Source organism: Sturnira hondurensis, unplaced genomic scaffold (assembly GCF_014824575.4).
Source record: "Sturnira hondurensis isolate 20B ecotype Veracruz unplaced genomic scaffold, ASM1482457v3 Scaffold0025376, whole genome shotgun sequence".
NCBI lineage: Eukaryota > Metazoa > Chordata > Mammalia > Chiroptera > Phyllostomidae > Sturnira > Sturnira hondurensis.
The window spans coordinates 529,309-554,721 of NW_028098007.1; the positions used below are offsets into that span (position 1 = coordinate 529,309).

General features: G+C 43.2%; 1 protein-coding gene across 1 annotated transcript; it reads right to left on the reverse strand.

Annotated features, from left to right (window-relative positions):
- Window positions 1–10,977: 10,977 nt before the first annotated feature.
- LURAP1 (leucine rich adaptor protein 1) lies at window positions 10,978–25,221 on the reverse strand. The gene is made up of 2 exons (XM_037039478.1): window positions 24,785–25,221; window positions 10,978–15,835 (listed from the first exon to the last, which is right to left on the reverse strand). The coding sequence occupies exons 1-2, from the start codon at window positions 24,980–24,982 to the stop codon at window positions 15,314–15,316; spliced, it is 720 nt and encodes a 239-aa protein (XP_036895373.1). The 5' UTR covers window positions 24,983–25,221; the 3' UTR covers window positions 10,978–15,313.
- Window positions 25,222–25,413: the final 192 nt, after the last annotated feature.

Sequence of the window (25,413 nt, forward strand, 5' to 3'; positions counted from 1 at the left end):
CACTGGAGCCAAACACAGCCTCTCACAACAATACCAGCTGGTACACTGATACAAATGGGTTCCTAGAATACCCACCTAGAGGGGTAAGCCAGTACTAAAAGGGGCCCACCCTCCAGAAGATAATTCCAGGGTTTTGGGGGAGTCCCCACCACATAACATTTACTACCAAGCATTTATAAGCTTCTTAGATACTCATTTAATGCTTACAATTATAATGAAGTTTACTATTGTCCCCATTTTATAGGTGAGGAAACAGACTCAGAGAGTCTAATACCCTGTGGGACTAGCAAGGGTTTAAATTTAGGCAATTTAGCTCCAGTCATTGTTCCTAGGTACCATGTTATACATGGTAAGGAGGAGCAGAACTGAGTTTTGTGGGGCTTGAAACATTTGTAAGTACTTATTGAGACCCTCTAACAGTAGGTACCCATATTAATGCTTAGAATGAGGAGGAAAACAACATCCACTATGGAATCTTGGCTATTTAGTCCCTTTATTCTGAAACCTCTTTTAGCAGTTTATCAGAAAAGCTTCCCATTGAATCTGCCTTCTCCCCAGTTAGAACACTGATTAGAAATCCCCAGCGCTTCCATCGCTCCCAGGGTCAGTGCAGGTGAGCCCTGAAGCTTACCATTAGCTTCATGGTAAATCTGCCTCTGATGATAACTACTACTATGTGGAAGGCGGATTGCAATAATTTTTAGCTAATTTTTTTTTATTTTGAGATATGTGCAGATTCACAGGCAGTCATAAGAAATAATACAGAGATCCTGTATGCCCTTTACTGGATTTCCCCTAATAGTAACATCTTGCAAAACTGTAGTACATCACACCAGGGTACTGACAATAGTCAAGATACAGAATGTTTCCATCACCACCTAAACATTCCTCATGTAGCCCTTTAATAGAGACACCCACTTCTCTCCCACTTCTAACCCTTCTTTAATCCCTGTAACCAGTAATCTGTTCTCTATTTTTATAGTTTTCTCATTTCAAGAATGTTATATAAATGGAATCATATAGTATGTACCTTTCTAAAAGTGGTTTTTTTCACTCAGTATAATTGGCCAGATTGTTGCATGTGTATCAAGATGTTTCTGTTTTAAAATATATTTTATTGATTATGCTATTACAGTTGTCCTAATTTTTCCTCCTTTGCCACTCTCCACCCAGTACTCCCATTCTCTCCAACAATTCTCTCCTCTTTAGGCCCATGGGTCATGCTTCTCCATTTCCTAGACTGTTCTTTACATCCCCCTATTTTGTACCTACTAATTTGTGCTTCTTAATCCCTGCACCTTTCCCCCCATTCTCCCTCTTCCCTCTCCCAACTGATAACCCTCCAAATGATCTCCGTATCTATGATCCTGTTCCTGTTCTGCTTCTTTGCTTAGTTTGTTAATTAGATTCCATTGTTGATAGTTGTGAATTTATTGCCATTTTAATGTTCATCATTTTGATCTTCCTATTTTTCTTATATAATTACCTTTATCATTTCATATAATCATGGTTTTGTGAAGATGAACTTTAGTTTTACCTTGTCTGGGAAGCACTTTCTCTGCCCTTCCATTCTAAATGATACTTTACTGGATAGAGTAAAGTGGAAGGGATGGAGCCTAAAATGAAATCAATGATTTGGAACACAAGGAAGAAAAAAGCATTCAATCAAAACAGCAAGAAGAAAAAAAAATTCAAAGAAATGAGGATAGGCTAAGGAGCCTATGGGACATCTTTAAACACACAAACATCCAAATCATAGGGATGAGAATTATAGGAGAAGAGAAAGAACAAGAAATTGAAAACTTAATTGAAAAAATAATGAAAGAAAACTTCCCTAATCTGGTGAAGTAAACAGACGTACAAGTCCATGAAGCACAGAAGAGTCCCAAACAAGATAGACCCAAAGAGAACCATACCAAGGCACATCATAATTAAAATGCCAAAGCTTAAAGGTAAAGAGAGAATCTTAAAAGCAGCAAGAGAAAAGCAGATAGTTACCTACAACATGTTTCTTTTTATTGCTGAGTAATATTCTACAGTATGGATGTGCTTAACTTTAGATATTTACACAGTAGAAGGACATTGAATTGTTTACAGTGTTGGCTATTATAAGTTGCTCTATGCATTGGTGTATGGATATTTGTGTAAGCATGTCTTCATTCTCTGGAATAAATGTCCAGGAGTACAAATGCTAGGGTGCAGGGTAATCGAATGTTTCATTTTTTAAAAAACAAACAAGTTGTTTTCCAGAGTGGCTGTCCCATTTCACAGTCCCACCAGGAATGTATGAGTGATCCAGTTTTTCTGCATCCTCACAAATTTGGTGGAGTCACAATTTTCTAAATTGATATATAATTGACCCACATAGTTTCAGGTGTACAACATAATGATTCTATATTTGTATATATTTTGAAATGATCACCACAGTAAGTCTAGTTAACATTTGTCACCATACATAGTTACACATTTTTTTTCATATGAACTTTTAAAATTTACTTTTAGTAATTCTCATATATGCAATACAGTATTAACTGTAGTCACCATGCCGTACCTTACTTCCCCCAGACTCATTGATTTTATAAGTGGAAGCTTGTACCTTTTGAGGCTTTTTATCCATTTTGCCTATCCCACTCATCCGCTATTTTTTACTTCAGCCATTCTGATATGTGTGAAGTGATATCTCATTGTGATTTTAATATGCATTTCCTAATTGCTAGTAACATTGAATGTATTTAGGTGGAGTTATTTGACATTAGACAAGAATTGTAATGCAGCTATTATTAACAGGGAGAAATGAAAATCACCAGAAATCGTAAATACATGTGTGGTAGACAGAATAATGGGCTATCAATGATGTCCACGGCCTAATCTCCAGAATCTGTGAATATAATAGGTTATGGGGCAAAGGAAAATTAAAATAGCTAATCAGCTAACCTTGAGATGGAGAGATTATCCTGGATTATCTGGCCCAATGTACTCACAGGTGGCCTTATAAGTGGTCCAGGCAGGCAACAAAGGCAGTGTCAGAGAGGAGATGGCCTCTAGAAGCTGGAGAATGCAAGGAAATAGATCCCCCCCCCCCCCGAGAGAGGCTCCAGGAAAGAATGCACCCCGCTTGCACCTTGATTTTGGCCTAATGAGACGCATTTAAGACCCCTGACCTCCAAAATTGTTAGGTAGGTGTTGTTTTATACCACTAAGTTTGTGGTAATTTGTTACAGCAACCATAGGAAACTAATTATTGTTGGTTAATATAAACGTCTGGCTTTAGCCCTGGTTGGTGTGGCTCAGGGGATTGAGGGCAGGGTGTGAACCAAGGTGTCGCTGGTTTGATTCCTAGTCAGGGCACATACCTAGGTTGTGGGCCATGTCCCCAATGGGGGTCACTTGAGAACCTACCACACATTGGTATTTCTCTCCCTCTCTTTCTCCTTCCCTTCCCTTCTCTCTAAAAATAAATAAATAAAATCTTTTTTTTTTAAAGTCTGGCTTTAAAAAGTATCTTTCTTCTTTTAATCTCTTTAAAATGCATATGATGACCCTGGCTGGTGTGGCTGAGTGGTTAAGTGGCAGCCTGCAAGTTGAGGAGTTACAGGTTCGATTCCCAGTCTAGGGCATGTGCCTGGGTTGCAGGGCCAGGTCGCAGGTAGGGGGCGTGCAGGAGGCAACCACACATTGCTGTTTCTCTCCCTCTTTCTCCCTCCCTTCCCCTATAAAAATAAATAAAATCTTTTAAAAAACAAAATAAAGTGCATATGATGTATTAAAACAAACACAGCCCTGGCTGGTGTAGCTCAGTGGATTGAGCACGGGCCTGCAAACCACACGATCGCGGTTCGATTCCCAGTCAGGGCACATGCCTGGGTTGCAGGCCAGTTCCCAGTGGGGGACTCATGAGAGGCAATGAAACATTGATACTTCTCTCCTTCTCTCCTTCCCTTCCCCTCTAAAGAAAAGTAAATAAAATCTTTTAAAAAACCCACAGTGTTTTGGGACTTAAAACATGTAGCTGTGGTACATCAGACAACAACAGCTCAAAGGACTGGGCAAGAGGGAGCAAATGGAACTAGATTCCTAGACTTTACGTGAAGTAGTACAATACTCATTCTATCATCATTGAAGGAGGGGTGTTGAAATCTCCATTCATGCTTGTGGATTTGAGGTTTTTCCCTTTAGTTCTGCCAGTTTTTCTTCATGTAATTTGAAAGCTCTTTAATTAGGTGCATAAACGGCTTAAATTTTTAAGTCTTCTTATATTGATCCTTTTATCATTATAAAATGTCCTTTTTCTCTGGTAATACTCCCTGTACTGAAGTTTATTTTGCCTAATATTAATTTCCAACATTCCTTGGATTAGCCTTCACATAGTACATTTTTCCAAGCCTTTTACTTCCACTTTATTTGTATCTTTGTATTTGATGTACATCTCTTGTAGACGGCATATACTTGAATTCTGCTTTTTCTTCAGACTGACAGTCCCTGTTTTTAATTGCAGTGTTTAGTCCACTTACATTTAATTTAACTATTGTTAATTTTGGTTTTAAGACTGCCATTTGCTATCTGTTTTCTATTTTTTTCATCTGTTGCTAGAACAAGCAGACAATAATTCACCAAGGATAAAGAAGACTTGACCAATAATATTAACCATCTTGACTTAATTGACATTTGCAGAACATCATACCTAGCTGGAAAATGCACATTCTTTTTAAGGTGATATGGAAAACTCATCTGATTAAGGTATCTTCTGTAAGGCTGTAAGAGAAGTCTCAATAAGATTTTAAAAATTGGCATTGCCCTGGCTGGTGTGGCTTAATGGACTGAGTGCCAGCCTGCAAACCAAAGGGTCACAGGTTCGATTCCCAGTCAGGGCACATGCCTGGGTTGCCAGCCAGGTCCCCAGTAGGGGGCATATGAGAGGCAACCACACACTGATGTTTCTCTCCCTCTCTTTCTCCCTCCCTTCCTCTCTGTCTAAAAATAAAATAAATTTTAAAAATCTTTAAAAAATTGACATTATACATAGTATACCCTCTGCAGTTATATTAGAAATCAATAAAAATGAGGGGGACTTTCGACCAAGATGGAGGTGTAGGTGGAAACACTGTGCATCCTTGCACAACCAGGTCTAAAGACAACAAAGTTTTAGTAACAAAAACGCAACCAAAACACAGAAAATTGAATTGTACGGAAGTCTGACAACAACGAACCAGTCAGCCAGACCGATAAACCAGGCAGAGGAGAGAGTAGTGACACAGTGCAAATCAAGGCCCCAGTGCCAGGAAATAAACCCTAAAAGCACTGATTGAAAAAACTTTTGGGGTCGAGGTGCCAGGAGAACCTCCCAGGCTCACAGAGAGATTGTTGGAGAGACCCACAGGGTCCTGGAGGGTGCACAAACCCACACACCTGGGAATGAGCACCAGAAGGGCCCAATTTGCTTGCAGGAAGCAGCAGAGAAGACCGAAATCCAAGAGAGAGCAGAACAGACACCATTGCCCCTCTGACCCCACCCCCACATACACCGTCACAACCCAGCAACTGGGTCGCCCTGCCCTGGTGAACACCTAAGGCTCTGCCCTTCATATGTAACAGGCACAGACAGACCAAAATATTTTGGCTCGAGAAGAACACCTCAAAGCCCCAGAGCCAATACTTCTAAGTGACAAACAGATAGCCAACCTATCAGATGCACAGTTCAAAATACTGGTGATCAGGATGCTCACAGAACTGGTTGATTTTAGTCACAAATTAGAGGAACATATGAAAGCTAAACTGAAATGAAGGGAAATGCACAGGGAACCAATAGTGATGGAAAGAAAACTGGGACTCAAATCAATGGAGTGGACCAGGAGGAAGAAAAAAATGACCAAACAGAAAAGAATGAAGAAACAAGAATTCAAAAAAATGAGGAGAGGCTTAGGCACCTCCAGGACATCTTTAAACGTTCCAACATCTAAATTATAGGGGTACCAGAAGGGGAAGAGGAACAGCCATGAGTGGAAAACTTATTTGAACAAATAATAAAGGAGAACTTCCCCAGTCTGGCAAAGGAAATAGACTTCCAGGAAATCCAGGAAGCTCAGAGAGTCCCAAAGAAGTTGGACCCAAGGAGGAACACACCAAGGCACATCATAATTACATCAGCCAAGATTAAAATGAAGGAGAGAATCCTAGAAGCAGCAAGAGGTAAGGGGACAGTCACCCACAAAGGAGTTCCCATCAGACTGTCAGCGGATTTCTCAAAAGAGACCTTACAGGCAAGAAGGGGCTGGGAAGAAGTATTCCAAGTCATGAAAGGCAAGGACCTACATCCAAGATTGCTCTATCCAGCAAAGCTTTCATTTAGAATAGAAGGACAGATAAAGTGCTTCTCAGATAAGGTCAAATTCAAGGAGTTCATCATCACCAAGCCCTTATTATATGAAATGTTAAAGGGACTTATCTAGGAAAAAGAAGATAAAAAATATGAACAGTGAAAGGACAGCAAACTCACAGATTAACAACCACACCTAAAATGAAAGCAAACTAAGAGGACAGCTAGATCAGGAGTGGTACCATAGAAATGGAGATCACATGGAGGGTTAGCAACAGGGGAGTGGGAGGAGGAGAAGGGGGGAGAAGGTACAGAGAATAAGTAGCATAGACAGTAGGTAGAAAATAAACAGGGAAGAGGGCAAGAATAACATGGGAAATATAGAATCTAAAGAACTTGAGACACGTGGACATAAACTAAAGGGGGGATGGTAGGGGAGGGGTACGCAGGGTGGAGGGGAATGAAGCAGGGAAAATAGGACAACTGTAATGGCATAATCAATAAAATTATTTTAAAAGAAATCAATAAAAATGAGCTTTCTAAAAAGCCTCAAATATTTAGTAAACCATATACTTCTAATTAACTCATGGGCCAAAGAATAAATAGCAAAGGGAATTATAAAACATTTAAAACTGAATACGAATAAATACAAGATAAAAATATAAGATGTAGGTAAAGCAGTGCTTAGAGAGAAATTTACATTATATTGTAAATGAATAGAGGCTTCAAATCAATGATGTAAGTTTCCACCTAAGTAACTAGAAAGATGAGCAAATTAAACCTAAAATAAAAGAAATAATAAAAATTAGAATAAAATTCGATGAAACAAAAAAACAGACAAAAATAGAAACAATGTTAAAAAGCCAAAAGTTGGTTCTTTTGCAAACATGCAATAGCCACCAGACCTGCATGGAATCAGCATTGGTGCAGGAGAAAGGGATGGCATCTCATATCAAAAGGACTCAGGAGCCAACTTGATGAGACGCCTCTGGCCAAAATTGGGGCACTTGGGACTTCAACCGTGACGATTCCAATGAATGGAAATCCATAAAATATATATAAATCCCCAAGTCTATAATGGTATTTTTTTAAATAGTCACCTTCTGAGGATAACAGGAATCCTTGAAAACTGGTGGAAATAGAAAGACTCAAGCATTTATTCTGCTTTTCCGACAGGGATGATCCACTCAGAAACTAAACAGTAGATAGGAGAATATTTCTCTTTATAAGATAATTTCAAATAATAAATGAAAGGAAATAATAGAATTCATGACACCATTTTGCAGCCCTCAGTGGATTAATGCACACAGACAATAAGCATTAGCCATGCAAAAGAAAATCACAAGCACAGAGACAATGAGATTTATATGCCACTTACAGTCTTGCCAGAGTGATCAAATCTGAGTCTGATCCAACCTCTGAATCCAGCCACCAATTTGCAGGAAATACTGTGGCTACAGGAATGTTTAAAACTTCATGGTAGTGTGTAATCAGCCAAATCCAGACTGTAGTAAATTCTACCAGTCAAACAGCCAAGGTTCACCCACAAATAAATTATAAACAATTAAGAAAGGGATGAAGGGAAGACTTTATAGAATAAGAAACTTTTTTTTAAAAGATTTTATGTATTTATCTTTAGAGGGGAAGGGAAGGAGAGAAGGAGAGAAGGAGAGAAGTATCAATATATGGCTCTCGTGCGTCCCCTGCTGGGAACTGGCCTGAAACCCAGGCACGTGCCCTGACTGGGAGTTGAACTGTGATCGTGTGGTTCGCAGGCCCGAGCTCAATCCACTGAGCTATGCCAGCCAGGGCTTAGAATAAGAAACTTAAAGACATATCAATTGTTTTTATTTTTTAAAAGGTTTTATTTATTTATTTTTAGACAGAGGAGAAGGGAGGAAGAAAGAAAGGGAAACATCAATATCTGGTCACCTCCTGCGTGCCCCCTACTGGGGACCTGGCTGGCAACCCAGGCATGTGACCTGACTGAGAATGGAACCGGCAACCCTTTGGTTCGCAGGCTGATGCTCAATCCACTGAGCCACACCAGCCAGGGCGTATTTTTATTTATTTTTTCAAAGATTTATTTATTTATTTAAAGAGAGAGAGGGAAAGCGAGGGAGAAAAACATGAATGTGTGAGAGATACATGGACCAGTTGCATCTCATGCACCCCCAACCACGGACTCGGCCTGCAACCCAGGCATGTGCCTGACCAGGAATCAAATCAACCACCCTTGGGTTTGTAGGCCAGTGCTCAACCCACTGAGCCACGCCAGCCAGGGCCAGTTCTAGTTCTTTACATGGCAGTGATAACAGAAGCGTTTGCTTTAGAATTATTCATTAAGCCTTACATTTGTTTTGTGTGTTTTCTACATTTGTGCTTTATTTTATGAGTCATTTTTAAAAGAATAACAATAGAGCGTTATGAATATTTCCATGCTAATAAATTCAATAACTTAGATGAAATAGATAATTCCTTGAGAAATACAACTTACCAAAACTAACTCAGAATGAAATTAAAAGTTTGAATGCCTTATATGTATCAAAGAAATTGAATTTGTTATAAAAAACCTCCCCATAAAGAAAACTCCAGGCCTGATTATTTCACTGATAAATTCTATCAAATACTGAATAATACTGCCTATCTTACACAAATGCTTTTAGAAAACAGGGGAGGAGGAAACAATTCCTAACTCTTTTAAGAGGCCAGCATAACCCTGACACTAAAACGTATAGAAAGCTTATCAGGCCCTGGCTGGTGTGGCTCAGTGGATTGAGCACGGGCCTGCAAACCACACAATCGCGGTTCGATTCCCAGTCTGGGCACATGCCTGGGTTGCAGGCCAGTTTCCAGCAGGAGACTCACGAGAGGCAACCATACATTGATATTTCTCTCCTCTCCTTCCCTTCCCCTCTAAGGATAAATAAATAAAAAATCTTTAAAAATAAAAAATAAAAATAAATAAAAAGCTTATCAGGCAAGTGGGGAAAATTGAACACAAACTATATTTTATTATATTGAGAAATTATTAATTTTAGGTGTAATTATGGCAATAAAACTCCTTATTTTTTAGAGATACTTACTAAAACATTTACATGTGAATTGGAATTTTATTTTGAGGTTTGTTTCAAAAGAACCTCAGTTAGGGGAAGAGTAGTTGAGGGGATAAATAAACCAAGATACGCCATGAGTTGATAATTTTTAAAGCTGAGTGATGGGTACCTGGAAATTCATTTTATTATTTTCTATATTTTTGTACATGGTTGAAATTTTATATAATATAAAACAAAAATAACTGCAAATGATTAAGCATTAAATACAGGATCTGGCAGAAGTAATGCCTCCGTGAGTGTGGTTGGCAGAGTAATCACACAGGTCTAACAATTTATAGTTTTAATTTGAACATTTCACCTAAAATGTTATATGGTGTTCTTGAATGTGATATTGTTATATTACAGAATTACATGCTTATGATTTTGTAATAAAAAGGGGCATTATTTGTGCTGGACCCTGTATATAAAAACTACAAGTTCACAACAACAGTTTAAAGAGAAAGTGAAACAAAATCAACACCAAGTTGGTAGGACACCAACCTACTACTTTGAAAGAGATAAATAATGAGATTTAAGCATTAGTCTTGACATTCTGGTGTGAACTTTATTTCAAGGTAACCAAATGGTCCTAGAGGAAGTGAAAAAAGTCTTTTTACAGAATTAGAAATAATAAAAAATAATAGTATTATAAAGCCATTATTTTGTAATCGCTGGTGGAATAAGCAATTAATAAAATGATCATTAATGGATGATAAACCAACTTGGTGAAAAGCTGACAGGGAACCTTCTGATGCAGGCAATCACCACCTGCAAACAGGAGGAACCTGGGACCTGAAATGCACAGTAGAAGACAGCTGTCCAGCCAGGACACCTGTGCTCCTGTGTGAATAGAAAATAAATCTTTTTTTTTGCATGAAATCACTGAAATACGGGGCAGTTCATTATAGAAGTTAGCTTATTATAAAAGCATAACATGTATATATATTAGAAAATATAAGCACATAATCATATATATTTAAAGACATACATTACCAAGACATATCGAACACATTAGAGTGTATGCCTAGGTCTGAGAAAGGAATAAGCATTAGGGATGAAAAGCAAATAATACAAGAAAGAGACCTAGTATCAACTGATGATGAGAATTTAACTCTTAAGAAATAAAAAATAATTTAAAAAAGAGAAACTTGCCCTGGCCAGGTAGCTCAGTTGGTTGGAGCACCATCCTGATACACTAAGGTTGTTGCTCTGATTCCTGGTCAGAGCACATACAAGGGTCATCCAGTGAATGCATAATTAAGTGAAACATCAAATTGGTGTTTCTCTCTAAAAATCAATAAATAAAGTTCAAAAATTTAACCAATGATTGCATACATAAGTGGAACAACAAATTGATGTCTTTCTCTCCCTTCCCCTCTCTCTCTAAAACCAATAATTTTTTTAAAAGGAGAAAAATCTACCATTTCCAGAGAAGGCACAGGCTAGTTGCTGGTAATTATCTCCTTCCTTGAGGAGCACAGAATGGTTCTGGAGAGGAGGCAATCCTGTCCACTAGCAGAGTCTCAGGCCTGAAAAGTTCCAAAAATTGAGAATTTCTCTCAAGTCTGGCCATCACTCTCACCCCTTCCTGATTGTGATGACACTGGAGTCACTTGCCTTCCCCAGACGTGGGGCCTGGACCTAGCCACCTCTCCATTGGCACAGGGCCGAGGGAGACTGCACAAAGCACAGATGCTCATTCTGGGCCTGGGTGCATCCTCCTGCTCAGCCTCCATCTCTGCCTGTGGTTGGATAATGGCCTCACCTCCAAAGATGCTCATGTCCTAATTCCTACCTTAGCTAGTAAAAGGGACTTTGAAGACAGGATTAAATTGATGACCTTGAGATAGGAAGATGATCCTGGATTATCTCAGTGGACCCAATGTACTAACAAGGATATGTAATCACGATGAAATAGGAGAACTAGAGAAAGAAGATGCGAGGATGGAAGCAGAGGCCAGAGGAGTGAAAATGCTATGCTGCTGGCTTGATGATGGAGGAAGGGGCCATGAACCAAGGAATGCAAGCAGCCTCTAGAACCTAGAAAAGGTACAGAAATGAACTGTCCCCTAGAATCTCCAGAAGGAAGGCAAGCACCCCTGTCCTACCAGGTGCTTGTCAATACCTTGACTTAAACCCAATGAAACTGATTTCGGACATGCGATCTCCAGAACTATAAGATAATACATTTGTGTTGTTTAAGCAAGTAAGTTTATGGTAAGTCATTATAGCAACAATAAGAAACTGGCACGTTGGCCCTGCTGCTAGGCAGCACTAACCTGTTCTCCCAGGAAAGTAGTGTCTGTGAGAGTGGGAAGTGGAGAATCAGAGCCCTCCTGGAAGTCCCTGCAGTCAGCCTGAACTAGGTTTATATTGCCATTCATTTATTACCTCTCTGACCCTGATCAAATGCCTAAGCAATGATATATCATTAATAAGGCATTGTTTATAGGGTTGCTAAGAATCAAATCATGTCTTTAAATTACCTACTATTACCTAATTACCCACTTAAAAAAATAAGTTACATCTTCTTGTGGCTTTACACATTCATTCCTCCATTCAGTCAGCAGAGGTCACTGAACACCCGGCATGTGCCTTGTACCGAGTGCACAGTGAGCTTGTGGCCCCTACAAACCCCAAACATTTCTCACCTATGCTGCCAGTGCTCAGCCTCACTGCCCACATCCTAAATGCACGCCCTTACACTTGCCCACATATACCCACCCCAGCCAGCAACACCCCCATCCTACCAGGTGCTGTCTCCGCAGCTGCCAGGAGCAGTCTCACCTCTGCCTCTACCCTGAGCCCTGACTAGAGCTGCAGGCCCACTTGGAGCACAGTATGCTCCCTCTGATCATACTTACAACATTCCATTCTCATCTTATTCTCTCTTATCTCTCTGTACCTCTCCCCCCTTTCTTCCCTTCTCTTTCTACGAGCTACTAAACAGATCCTCCTTATAGCCTAGGAAGGCCTAAATTAACAGAAGAGCTAAGCCTCAAGCAGCCAGTCTAGAGGCAGGTAGGAGGGACCAAGGATGGGTGTTTACCGGCTTCCTGAACTACTCTGGCAGCAAAATAGGGCCTAAGGTTTTAAGCAGGATGCCCAGACCTACCTGGAGTGTCCAGGCATCCCAACTTACCTCAGCTCTCCGCCTCCTTAACCCTCAGTTGCCTATCCAAATGAGCTATAATCCCCCCAGCTGTGGAGCGCCCCCAACTCCACCGGACTCACCTGGACTTCCTAATCTCAAACCTCTCCACCCCAGCCCCTACCTCTAACCTCCAAGTTTGAAATGCTGAGTTCTGCCGCTGTGACTCACCCTCCCCACCCAGAAAAATGGTGCAGGGTTGACTTTCTTTATATCTGCAGTCCAGATTAGTATCCAATTCAGGTCCAAGGTTCTCTCTCCTCAGAACCTATAGCTCTTCTCTAAACATTGAACTACCTGACAGTAGGATGAGAACATAAATATTAAAACAGGGGAAAGTCGCTTTCAGTCCCTTTGAGCTTGGATAGTACTGACTGGGTGAGGTGCGAGAACAATCTGGCCAAGTGATGGACCTGTGGGAGGGCAGGCAGGCAGACAGGCCATGTGGATTCTCTAGCCTGGGCATTACCATGGATTTAACAGGGATGACACTGGACAAGTCTCTGACCTCTCCTCTCAGTCTCTCCAGCCTGCCTGTGCAATGAGGGGCTGGTCTTCTGTAATGCAGTATTTGAATTTGGAAATTCCACCTAGCTACCCATGGCAATGGTGCACAATAGCGAAATGGCCACAAGAGGGCAGGCAACTTCTTCAGCTCAGAGGTTTGCAGACAACAAACAAGTAAGCTTCAAAAAGAAATACAAGGTAGTTTACCCAAGAGCACACTACAATATGGCAACAGAATAGGAATTTCAAAAGGGTATGTGAATTTCCAGCCTGGGTGTTGGGGGGTCAGGAACCCTAAGACCAGGAGGGGTGGTAAGGAAAGGGCTGGTGGACGGCATTCTTAGCACATACATATTAAGAATGTATTTTAGTGATTTCAGTCACATTAAGGGCACAGGAAGAGGAGAGAGGGTCTTTAGGGGACAGCCATGGACTGAATGTATTGCCCCCAGATGACTGGCTGGGGAGTGCAGAACAAGACTGGAGTTTAGGGGAAGCAGAGATGATCCACTTGGCTTCCCTCCCTTCCCCAGCATAGACGGAAAAGTAGAGAAACTGCGGCAGTTACTCTAGGGTTAGGAGACCACTCCTACAACTCAGGAGGGCACAGCAAATAGGCAAGGATCACCTGCTATCCTTTTCTCTCCTCTTTGCTTTCCAGTAATCTAGTTTCAGGGCCCGGGGAAGATAATGGCCAACATATGAGCAGTTTCCTGGGGCTCAAAGGGTTAATCTGCAAGAATTCACTCTTTAACATTAGCCACAGCCCTTATCTCCTCGTCCTCTCCCCGAGCCTCAGGTTGGCAGCTTTCCTGAATTCCTTCTTTGGTGTCATTGATTAGGGCCCTGGGACCTAGGCCCAGAGGCAGTCCCCTGCTCCCTCCTCAGGTCCTGGAGTCCAGGGCTTGCTCCGACTGAGGACTAAAGTGGCCTTTCCCTGGGTCTCTCTCTTCCCCCAGGATGTGGGCCCTAGGACTAAAGAGCCTCTGTCTTTCCCTGCCACACCCCCTCCATTGTAACTAAAACAAGGGGATTCCTTGTGTCCCAGTCTCTGGGCAGGTCCTTGTGACCAAATGGTGGAGGGTTTGGGGGAGGGTGGGGGAGGGGAAATCACAGGATTAGAGAAGAGGACAGACACCTCCTCACTTTGTAGATTCTAGTACACCTCCAGAGCTGTGAGACCTCAAGAATGTCTTCCCTCTGGCTCCCATCAGCAATGGGGAGAAGAGGCTCGGGGACTCATCTGCATATAAAAGGCCTGGAGGCCTGAAGCGAAAGTGGAAATTGAGAAGGTGTGGAGACACAAAAGCCGAATCTCCTGGCAGTCAGATTTGGAGCCAGAATAGGAGAATGGGGGCAACTCAGGGACAGGGTAAAACAGGGGACTCTGGCAGGACAGGCCAAACAGACTTTGAGCGCAGTAGGTGGAGGCCCTGGCCAATCTCCCTCCCCAGAAGCACAGATACAGGAATGCTGACACCAGACAGGGATGTGGTCACAGAGGCACGAGACCACTTGGGATAAAATGTGAACACCCTGTTTAAAAAGTATGAACCTTTCCGAAAAGAAGCGCAGACATCTAACAGGGGGAAACTTTCCTGCCAGGAGGGGTGTTACGCTCTCCCTCACAAGAAGCAATGGTGTGGAGGGTAAGTGGCATGGTCTCACCTAGCAGTTCAGACACTGCTATTGGGACCTATCACCACCAAAGGACTGGTACAGTGGAAAGACTAATCCATCCCGCAGGAAATGACATCACTCACCAAACAAGGAAAACTGGTTCTACTGACCCCAGAGATTTCTGGGCAGGCCAATCCATGGAGGGGTGGCCCCGAGTGCCCATGTCCCTCAGTAGTCCTGCATCTCGGCCAAGAGGGGAGGCCAAGGCTCCTAGATATTGGATGAGATCATTATACCCCCATCTCTTCCTCAGTGATCTCCTAAGTGTCTTAAATCCCTCAAATCCTTACCTAGTTACATGGCAAAGGGGAAGAGAGAACATCACTCCAGGAGCTACAGGTCAAGCCTCTAGAGTCAATGTATCTATGGAAATAGCTCTATGGACCCAGTAATTGAGCGATAAAGGCATAGCCTCCCCAGAGACCAGAGGGATAGTGAGGCCAGGTTTCCCTGATAACTGATTTCAATGCAGCCTCTTTCTAGTCTCAGATTGAGGGAGAATCAATTTCAAGGGAGACCAGGGCCTAGTGGAGAAAGAGCCACAGCAGTACACGAGTGGAAAAGTTGTTACAGGAAGGTCACATCATCCTGGCACTGCCCCCAGTACCAGTGGACCTCAAAGCCCAGCTTGGCACTCTCATCCTCTGGTGGCTCAGGAGGTCCACTCTGGAGGCCCTCACCTGGGGGCTTCCACACAGCCCTCAAGCTCCCTAGCTTGGCGGCTGTCAGGTCCACCTCAGTCCTAGCCCTCTCCCCACCAGCTATAACCTTTGCCCAGTCCATCTCAGGGCAGGGAGCACCAAGGGGGCCCTGTTCATCCAGCTCGCCAGGGGCCACAGTGTCCAAGAAGCTGCCAATGGAGACACTGTCCAGCCGGTCAGTAGAGCTGATGTCTGGCAGGCTGTCCCAGCTGCCTCGCCTTGAGCGGCCTGGACTCCCACCTGTCAGGCTATATTGGCTGCTGGTAAGGCTACTGCAGTGGCTGGTCAACGTCCCCCGCTCTTCCAATAGCCAGCGCACCGCCTCAATGCCCTCGTTCAAAGTCACCAGCTGCTGTAGGATCTTCACATCAATGGCTCGAAGGTAAGCCTGGGGGAACGAGAGAAAGAATCCGGTTTTGGGCCGTGAGTTTCCCAAATGTTTCCAGAGGCCCCTACCTTGTAGTCCAACCAACTATGTTTCACTTTCAAAAAGCATGGACATAGAAGGGTCTAGAGTGTGGTCCTTAGAAGCAGACAGGTTACTGTTTTAAAATCTCACCTCTGTCACTGATTATCTATATCCCCATGGCCAACTTTCTTACCTTTTCTGAGGCTCGGTTTCCTTGTTTGTAAAATAGGGCTAACTCACTTACCTCACAGGGTGGCTATAAGAAGTTTGAGATGCTCTCTATTATGTACTCAGCACAGTGCCTGACATAGAGAATGGTCTCAGTAAATGTTAAATACAGGACCCAGCAGAAGTAACGCCTACTTGAGTGTGGTTGGTAGGGTATTAATATGAGTGTAATAATGCACAGCTTTAATTTGAACACTTCACCTAAAGCATCATATGGTGTGCTTGAGTGTGATATTATTATGTTACAGAATTATAAGCATATGATTTTGTAATAAAAGATTGTGTGATAAAAAGGGGGCATTATTTGCGCCAGACCCTGTGTTAAAATCTGATCCTACTGAGCATTGAACTTCATAGACAGGGTGTTACCACTGACTATTGAACAGGTCCAGGTTCACCAGTAAGACTTAGAAACAGTTAAAGAATAGTTTGGTAGGAGGCCAGGTGTTACACGGGAAGTAGACTGGACCAAAAGAAGGCAAAAGCTGGGGGATAAAGAGGGAGCTAATCCGGTCTCCCAGTCACTTCAGAGTGTTGGGAGCCATTGTTAAAGGAGGGAAGAGTTGGCTAGGGCTTCGCAGAGTCAGAACCCTTCTGACTGGGGATTCAGGGCTTCCTCCCACCACACCCTACTCTCCCTGTTTGTACTGGTAGTAACTCTGACTTACTGGGTAATCTCCAGGGTCCCTTCCAACTCAGACGCACTGAATTATCTTCCCCAAGCACAAGTCTGAACCTGTTTCTCCCTGACTCAAGAGCCTTTATGGGCTTTGCACTGCTCTTAGAAAATAAAATCTAAACACTTTAGCAGTCGACATTCAGGGCTATCATAATATGATGGCTCTTTCCATCTGTCTAGCTACACCTCTAACATACCTCCCTGGGAACCCCAGGTCCTGCCACACATGACTTAAATTTCCTTTTATTTAGTATTACTTTTAATCAAAAGAATAGACAGATGTAGATTGAAGAGGCAAACAGTTCTGCAAGGTTTTTTATGAGAAGTCCCCTCTTGTCCTAAATCCTAATTCCCAGAGAAAGCTATCAATTTTTATTTTGGCACTTACCTTCTAATTTCCAAATAACATGCTACTTACTGATTTTTTTTAAAGATTCTGTTTCTTTATCTTTAGAGGGGAAGGGAAGGAGGGAGGGAGAGAAATATCAATGTATGGTTGCCTCTGCCAAGGACACACAATGTATTGTGCCCTGACTGGGGCTCGAACTGTGATCCTCTGGTTCGCAGGCCCAGGCTCAATCCACTGAGCTACAATAGCCGGGGCTTGCTACTTAACTGATTGTTAAGTCTTAGGTGTTTTCTATTGGCCTCCCATGTGATAGAAGGTGAAGGATTTAACTCTCTCATCCTACACCCCATTCCTCTGCCATACTGGCACCCTCCCCATCTCCCCATCTCCCCATATATGCAGTGATAGATACAATGTATGTAATAAATTAATTACTCAGTGTTTGCCTTATCAGACTTTAGAAATACTATTCACAGCTAAGCCATGTGGTTTACTATAGTTACTTTTCATTTCTTATAACTTTATGTCTTCATAGGAAGTACATTTGTTGAAGCCTACATGTTTTAAAATGTTGTTATTCTCTCTTCACACTGTTGACAATTTGGCTGGGTATAGAAATCTAGGTTGAAAATAATTTTTCCTCAAGATTTAACAGTTTCACTTTCCTCTAATTTTCAGTGTTACACTTAAAAAATCTGATGCTACTCTGATCCCTGATCCTTTGTATGTGACTGTCTTCCCGATCTTTATGGAAGTTGGTAGGATCTTCTCTTTGTTCCCAGTGTTCTAAATTATCACAGTAATTTGACATGATATACATCTATTTTTATCCACTGAATTGGCTACTTGCTGGGCCCTTTTATCCGGAAACTCATGTCCTTCACTTCTAGGAGATTTCCTTTTATTATGTCTTTAATAATTATTTCTCCTGCATTGTTTCTTGGCCTTCTGGCCAAGGCTTTCTTGGCCTTCTAGGAGATCAAGTGTAACAATTCTTTCTTTTTAAAATTTCACTTATTTATTTATTTATTTTTAGAGAGAGGAGAAGAGAAGGAGAAAGAGACAGAGAAACATCAGTGTGTGTTTGCCTCTCACATGCCCACCACTGGGAACCTGGCCTGCAACCCAGGCATGTGCCCTAGACTGGGAATCAAACTGGTGACCCTTTGGTTTGTAGGCCCATGCTCAATCCACTGAGCTATACCAGCCAGGGCTAATAATTATTTCTCCTTCAATATCTTTCTGTTCTTTCTGGAAATCCTATTATTTAGATCAAGAAACACCTGGGCTGATTTTTTTTTTCTTTTTCCATCTCTATATTTGTTCTAGTTTATGAACTATTTTGAACCTTTCTATTGAGCTTTTCTTTTTTTTTTTTTTGCTATCATGTTTTTATTCCCAGAGTTGTTTCCAGTTTTCTGAATGTTTTTTTATACCTTTCTGTTTTTGTTCACAGTGCAATATTCTCTTTTATCTCTTTAAGGATATAACTAATGAATTGTATAAGTTTTCATTTCCCTGTATTATCTCATTTCATTCAAGTTGTATTTTTTTCTTTGTTTAGGTCTACATGGTTAGAGGGTCTCATCAGATATTTTATGATTTTTAGCTACTGCTCACACTTCAGAGTGGTCCTTAAAAAGCTGATTGGAAACTCCGGGTGCATGTTGTGAGGTTTGCCAACTCTGAATCTCAGTAAGGGTTATCTGGCTGTGCTGTTCGATTGGTTAAGGCCTGAAGTCAGTGTTTTTTGTCTTTTTTTTTTCCTTTGGTTCATCACAGTCACCATATTATACTCATCTAAAGAGTATAATGTAAACAAAGCTGACAATGTCCTGGAAGCCAAGTAGGGAGGAAGGCTGGGAGGAGTATTTCATAACATTTAGTACATTTTCATGTAAACCCTTGTCTTCAACTTTGCTTGGTATTTCCCAATTTGGAGACCTTCAGTTCTATTTTTTATTTCATTTATTTTTTTTTTAGATTGAAGGAAAGGGAGGAAGAAAGAGAGGGAGAGAAACATTGATGTGTGAGAGAAACATCAGGTGGCTGCCTCTTGCATGCCCCCAACAGGGGACCTGGCCAACAGCTCGGGCATGTGCCCTGACCAGGAATCAAACTGTGACTTTTTGGCTTGCAGAATGATGCCCAACTTAATGAGCCACACCAGTCAGGGCCGGTCCTATTATTTTTAAAATATATATCACTTGAAAAGTGTTTACTACATTATTCAGGAAATAATTTCTTGCCCTAGCTGGTGTGGCTCAGTGGATTGAGTGCTGGCCTGGGAACCGAAAGGTCGCTGTTTTGACTCCCAGTCAGGGCACATGCCTGGGTTGCGGGCTGGGTCCCTAGTTGGGAGGCGTGCGAGAGACAAGAAGCAACTGACCAATGTATCTGCCGCACATCAATGTTTCTCTTCTTCCTTTCCCTTCTCTAAAAATAAATAAATAAAACCTTAAAAATAATAATTTCTTTATTTGCATCTACAATAATAAACCACAATAAGACCAAATAGTTATATATTGAGAAAATATAGGCACTGGATTAAACAGACCTGGATTCAAATTCCAGTTTTGCCATTAAAGAACCACATTAAAATAGACTTTTCCCCCTTCAAATCTTCATTTCTTCACTATATAATTAGGATACTATCAAATTTGAAGTTTTATTTTAAGAAATGGAAGGAGCATATTAACATGTATAGCATATAACTATTTGGCTTGATATATTATGATAGTTAACTGTTTACTATGGCATAAACAAGAACAAAATTTTGTGTTTGAAATTATTCATGTTTATGGAAGACTATCACAACTCTAATTGAATTAAATACATGACTATTGGGTATCTGGATTTTCTAGTAATTATAAAAATAATGGAAACCCTGGCTGGTGTAGCTCAGTGGATTGAGCGTGGGCCTGCAAACCAGAGGATCACAGTTCGATTCCCAGTCAGGGCACAACACATTGTGTGTCCTCAGCAGAGGCAACCATACATTGATATTCCTCTCCCTCTCTCCTTCCCTTCCCCTCTAAAGATAAAGAAATAAAATCTTAAAAAAAAAAAAATTTTGCCCTGGCTGGTGTAGCTCAGTGGATTGAGTGCAGGCCTGTGAACCAGATGATCATGGTCTGATTACCAGTCAGGGCACATGCCTGAGTCCCCAGTTGGGGCCGTGTGAGAAGCAGCCAATTGTTTCTCTCACACATTGATGTTTCTCTCCCTCCTTTCCCCTCTCTCTAAAAATAAGTAAATAAAATATTTAAAATGCCTTTATATAAAAAAATAATGGAGAAACTGTCCTTGTTTAACAAAAGCTTGCCATTTCAATAGGAGATATAGACATAAATAACTGAAATACCAGACTGTACAGACTATTAATGACAAGGTAAAATAGATTGCCTTCAATTATTTCATACTGGGGACAAATACATTCCTTCCGGGAAACCAACAGTCCTAGTCCATGGCCAAACTAAATGTATTAAACAAAATTTCTCATACTAAAAATGTTTCTCCTGCTACGTTTCCTCTTCCTCTTTCCCTCCATCCCTTCTTATCCTTTTCTTACTTCCTCTCATCCTTTCATCCTTTCTTCTTCCCTTCCCCTTGTTTCCTGATTTCTGTTCCATTCTTTCCAAAACTTACATCTTCAGTGTTCTGCTAGGATAAAGGAGCAACTGCCACCTGGTTGCCCAGTTAGGAAAGTGACCTTGGGGTATGATGCATAAAACAGACCTTTTCACCAAACCGTTTTATTTTCAGCTCCTGCACCCCCAGTTCCAGAAATCCTTGCTGCTTCTAACTCTCGAGACCTTTGAAGGTGTTAGAAATGCAAAATGGGTTGCTTTTCAACTTCCAAAACTTTGCTCCTATAATCTCTCCTGTTCTCATTGTCATCATCATAATGGTTTCATGGCTTTTACAATAATCCTTCTACTGGCTTTTTAGTGGAGTTTCAGGAAGGAATGTAGGTAAATGCATGTGTTCAGTGTACCATCCTGCACTGAAATTTCCACTGGCTTTATTCATTCTTCAAGGCCCAACTCAAATGCTGCCTCCTCTAGGAAGACTTCCCTGCCTTCCTTAAGATGGAATTAATCCATTCAGTCAATATTTATTCGGGTGGAACAACATTTATTGAGTGTTTCTTACAGGCATGGCATCGTGTTAGATAAAGGAAGAAAAGAGACCATTTCTTGCCCTCAAAGAGTTCACAGTCTAGTGAGTCAGATAAGACAATGATGTGAACACTTGTAAAATTCAGCATAGCAAATGCTAGGACTATGGGTACCCAGAGGGCCATAACCCAATCAAGGAAGTAAAGAAATACTTCCTAGAATAAGGGATATAAACTGAGACTTGAAAATTAAGTAGAACTTACCCAGGCATAGCAATGGAAAGAGGCATTCCAACCAGAGAAAACAGCACATCTCTTGCAATTCAAAGTAACCTTTTCAGGGTACAAATCTGTCCCACTATAATGAGGGAAAGCCCTCCCTGGGTTCCAATAGCACTTACTGTCCTGTACTAGAGTTATTAGTCTGTCTGTCTCCTTCCCTAACCCACACTGTGAGCTCCCTGAGACCAGGCTCTGCCCAGCTCATTTATGGTGCTTAGCCCAGGTTTGGGTAGGTCAGATACAGTTCTGTGATTTCCTGCTCTTTACTATCCTCGGCCCCCTCTGCAGGTCCCAGGGTTCAGGGGTATGGGTCTCACCATGTTGGTGGGAAATGAATCCGAGGACCAGAATCTATAGTCCCACGATAGTGGGATTCCCTGATTGTAACAGCATCACTCCACAGAAGAGAAGAAAGCAAGGCTTCCTTCAGAAAAAGGAACACTCATTTCACACCACCTCTTTGGAAACAAAAAGGGGACAAACAGTACAGGACAGACGCAGCCTCAGAGGCTGCTCCAACCCACTTTGCTTCCCAGGGAGATGCTGGTCTCCCGCCCCTCGCCTTAACACAGACTCTGCCTGGCCCTGAGGTCATAGTATGGCTTCCTCTTCACTCAATTCAAATCAGGCCCTGGGGTAAAACCCAGAGATCCCAGTCCTAAATCCCTGGCCATGGTTTAAAATTCTCAGACTACTGTTACTACAAAGGCTCTTAGAGATCATCTGGTCCCATAATCCCTCACCCCCTACCCTCTGGGAAGAAGCAGAAAAATTGAGGTTAAGAGAGAGGCCTGCCCTGGCTGGTGTAGCTCAGTGGACTGGGCACCAGCCTGTGAACCAGAGGGTCACCAGTTCAATTCCCAGTCAGGGTACATGCCTGCGTTGTGGGCCAAGTCCTCAGTTGGGGGCACATGAGAAGCAACCACACATTGATGTTTCTCTCCCTCTCTTTTCTCCCTCCTTTCCTCTCTCTCTAAAAATGAATAAATAAAATCTTTGAAAAAAAGAAAAAAGAGAGAGAGAGAGAGGCCCTGCTCAAGATCACAAAATGATTCAGGAGCAGAGCTAGGCACTTGAACCTATGCCCCCCACTCCTTGCCTAAGGGTTTTTTTAAAACTCTTCTGTGGGGTGGTTGTCGTAGCAAGTTTATTTGGGTGGGAGCATTAAGTAGAGGAGGTTGCCATTGTTTCCCCTTCTCACATATCCCAGAGTCTGGCCAGTTCACCAACCTTCGAGTAGGGGAGAGGAACAGGAGAGAAGAGGCCTAGGAGCAGGGATGTCCTTGGCCCCAAGGGCAAGACTGTCCCTCCCTGCTGGAGAGCTGGGAGGACAGTTGAAGGTCAGTACTTAGAAGCTTGGACCATTTGTGTCACGAGTGGGTCCAGGGGAACCCCCCACTGCCCCACCCTACTCCTTGTTCTCCCTGGGTGCAACCCAGCGGGCAGGGCACAGTATATAAAGAGATCAATGACATCCCAGCCTGAGGAGGAGGAAGCGAATGGGGTAGGGATCCCACAGAGAGGGACTCTCCCTGTTCTGGCCCCCAGAGGGCTCCATCCCTCCAGCCCTTCAAGGGCAGCCAAGGGTCCCAGGCCAGGCTGAGTCAAGAGAGCCCTAACCAGAAGTTAAATGTACCTCCTGAAAATTTACAAATAGTTATCTCCACCAACGGCAGAAAAGAGAACCAGAAAAAGCAGGCATGGCTCCTCCACTAGCTCCTGTGCGAGTTCAGGCAAGTCCCTCAACACCTACAGCCTGTTTCGTTTGAGATGGGGAGAATGACTGCTTTTCTCACTTGAATGACATGTGTTTCAAGTGTCTGGCACAAAGCAGGTCTCCCTGGTAGTCATGAAGTGTAGGCAGATCACCTGGGTTCAAAGACTTGCTCTTCTTTTTTTCACTTTTTGTATGACCCAGGGCAGTTACTTAATCTCTTTGTGCCTCAGTTTCTTCATCTATAAAATATCACTTTCCTAATAGGGTTGCCACGAGGATTAAGAGATTATCTTGTTAAGTGCTCAGTATGATTCCAGGCACTGCACTTGGTGAAAGTTAGTTTCCAAAGCAGGGCACTCAAGGCAGGCTCTTTCTAGGCCTTAGGCTAAAGTTTATACTATGAGGCAAAGCCAGGGCCCTCCCTTAGGTGGGCACTACTTTGGAGAATTGGGCTCATCTCCAACCTTCTCGGCCAAGTGCACACATGGCATTCAAATCCTTCCCCCAGGCAGCATTCCCTGATTGCTCTGCCCATAAGGTTCTCCTCCCAACCTCTCAGCCTCCCTGGAAGCCCCCATGAACTCCTCCACCTGCCTCTCCTTCACAGCTCAGTCTGGCCCAGAGCTGGGCACACAGTGGGGCTCCAGGAAGACATAAACTCACATCCTCACTGTGGCTTTCTGGTTCTGGGCCAGACAGCAACTGGCAATTCCACAGTTACCCAGAACTTGGCTGTAAAGTGATGGCAGGTGTAAATCGCCTCCTTCACCGGAATCAGGGCCCTGGGGAGCCTGATGGGCCCCAAATGCCCTTTTGGCTCTCAATCTAGACCAGCAGCAACAGAGAAGAGGGAGGGTGCCTGTTTTCTCCTCTTCTCCCCAAAGAGGTACAGTTAAGATCCAAATATCCAGTGTACTCTGGGGGCTGATGGAAGAAGACCGAGTCAGAGTTGATGAAACCGACACTGAGGATGCTGCTATTCATGTCTGCTAAGGTTCTAGGAACTCTTCAAATATCTTAAAACGGATTGGGAGAATATTAGAAAGGGAGGATGTTTTTAGTGGCCCTAGTTTAGGCGCTTTTCACCCAAATCTCTTCTGTGCTGAATACTGTCATGAACACTGGGGGCCTCAGGAGAACAAACCCCGGACCCAGTTTGCAGGAGGAGAAAAAACCGGGTGCCCTATAATGGCGGCTGGGGGATAGCTGGCCCTGTGGGTGAGGGGGGGTGCAGGGGGAGATTTCTTCTATGCTAGGTTCTCAGTGCTTCCCAGTCTTCATCTCTCCCTTCCCAATTATTTAGCAGGAAAAACTTCAAGAGCCTGAGCCTCTCACCCCAAGCCCTCAGGACCCATCTACACCCCACTCACCCTTGGGGAGGCAATTAATGGACCCCGGGGTGTAAGGATTGACCTAGGAGAGATCCTGAGGAGTTAAGTGGGGATTTTAATTCCCTCCTCTCTAGTCCAACTCTGAGTCGTTCCTTCAGGCCCTACAGGGAGACTCGGGTCCACCCGCCTTGCCCCACCCCGGCCCGTGGAGCCCACACTCACCAGCTCCATCTTTAGCGCCATGATCTTGTCCCCCAGGCCGTGGCCCGTGCTAGGCGCCCCAGGGAGCAGCAGGGCTCCAGAGGTTCCCGGTTCCCGTTCCCCTCGAAGCCCGCGGAGCAGCCCTTCTGGGGTCTTCCTGCCCACCTTGCCTTCAACGTCTCGCAGGTCAGGTGTCTGGGACTCTGCAGTCCCCTCCATGCGGGCCTAAGCCTGAACAGAGTTGGGCGACCAGACGCTGGGGGTCCCGATCCCGGGGGTCCTCCTGTCTCCGCTGCTAGTGCAGGGCGGAACCGGTGGGTCCCCGCCCGTGCTGCGCTGGGGAGGGAGGAGCACGCCGTAACACTCCGAAAAGCCGCGCGGAGAACTGTGTTTGTGTGCCTGTACGTATTCCAGTGCTGCTCAAACAACCTCTGGTCCTGGAATAATTTGGGCTGGGCGATTCTGGATTTGTATCTAAAGGAGCATTCAGAGAGCTCAGCGCCTTCTCTCCACCCCTGCATTCAATCCAGTGGCACACAGCAGGCACCCAAAAAATGTTTGCTGAGTGAGGGCTAAGCATATCAGTCATGGATGTAGGAATTTAAGGAACAGTGGTAACAGAGAACTACAGAGGGTGTTGGAAGGCTTCC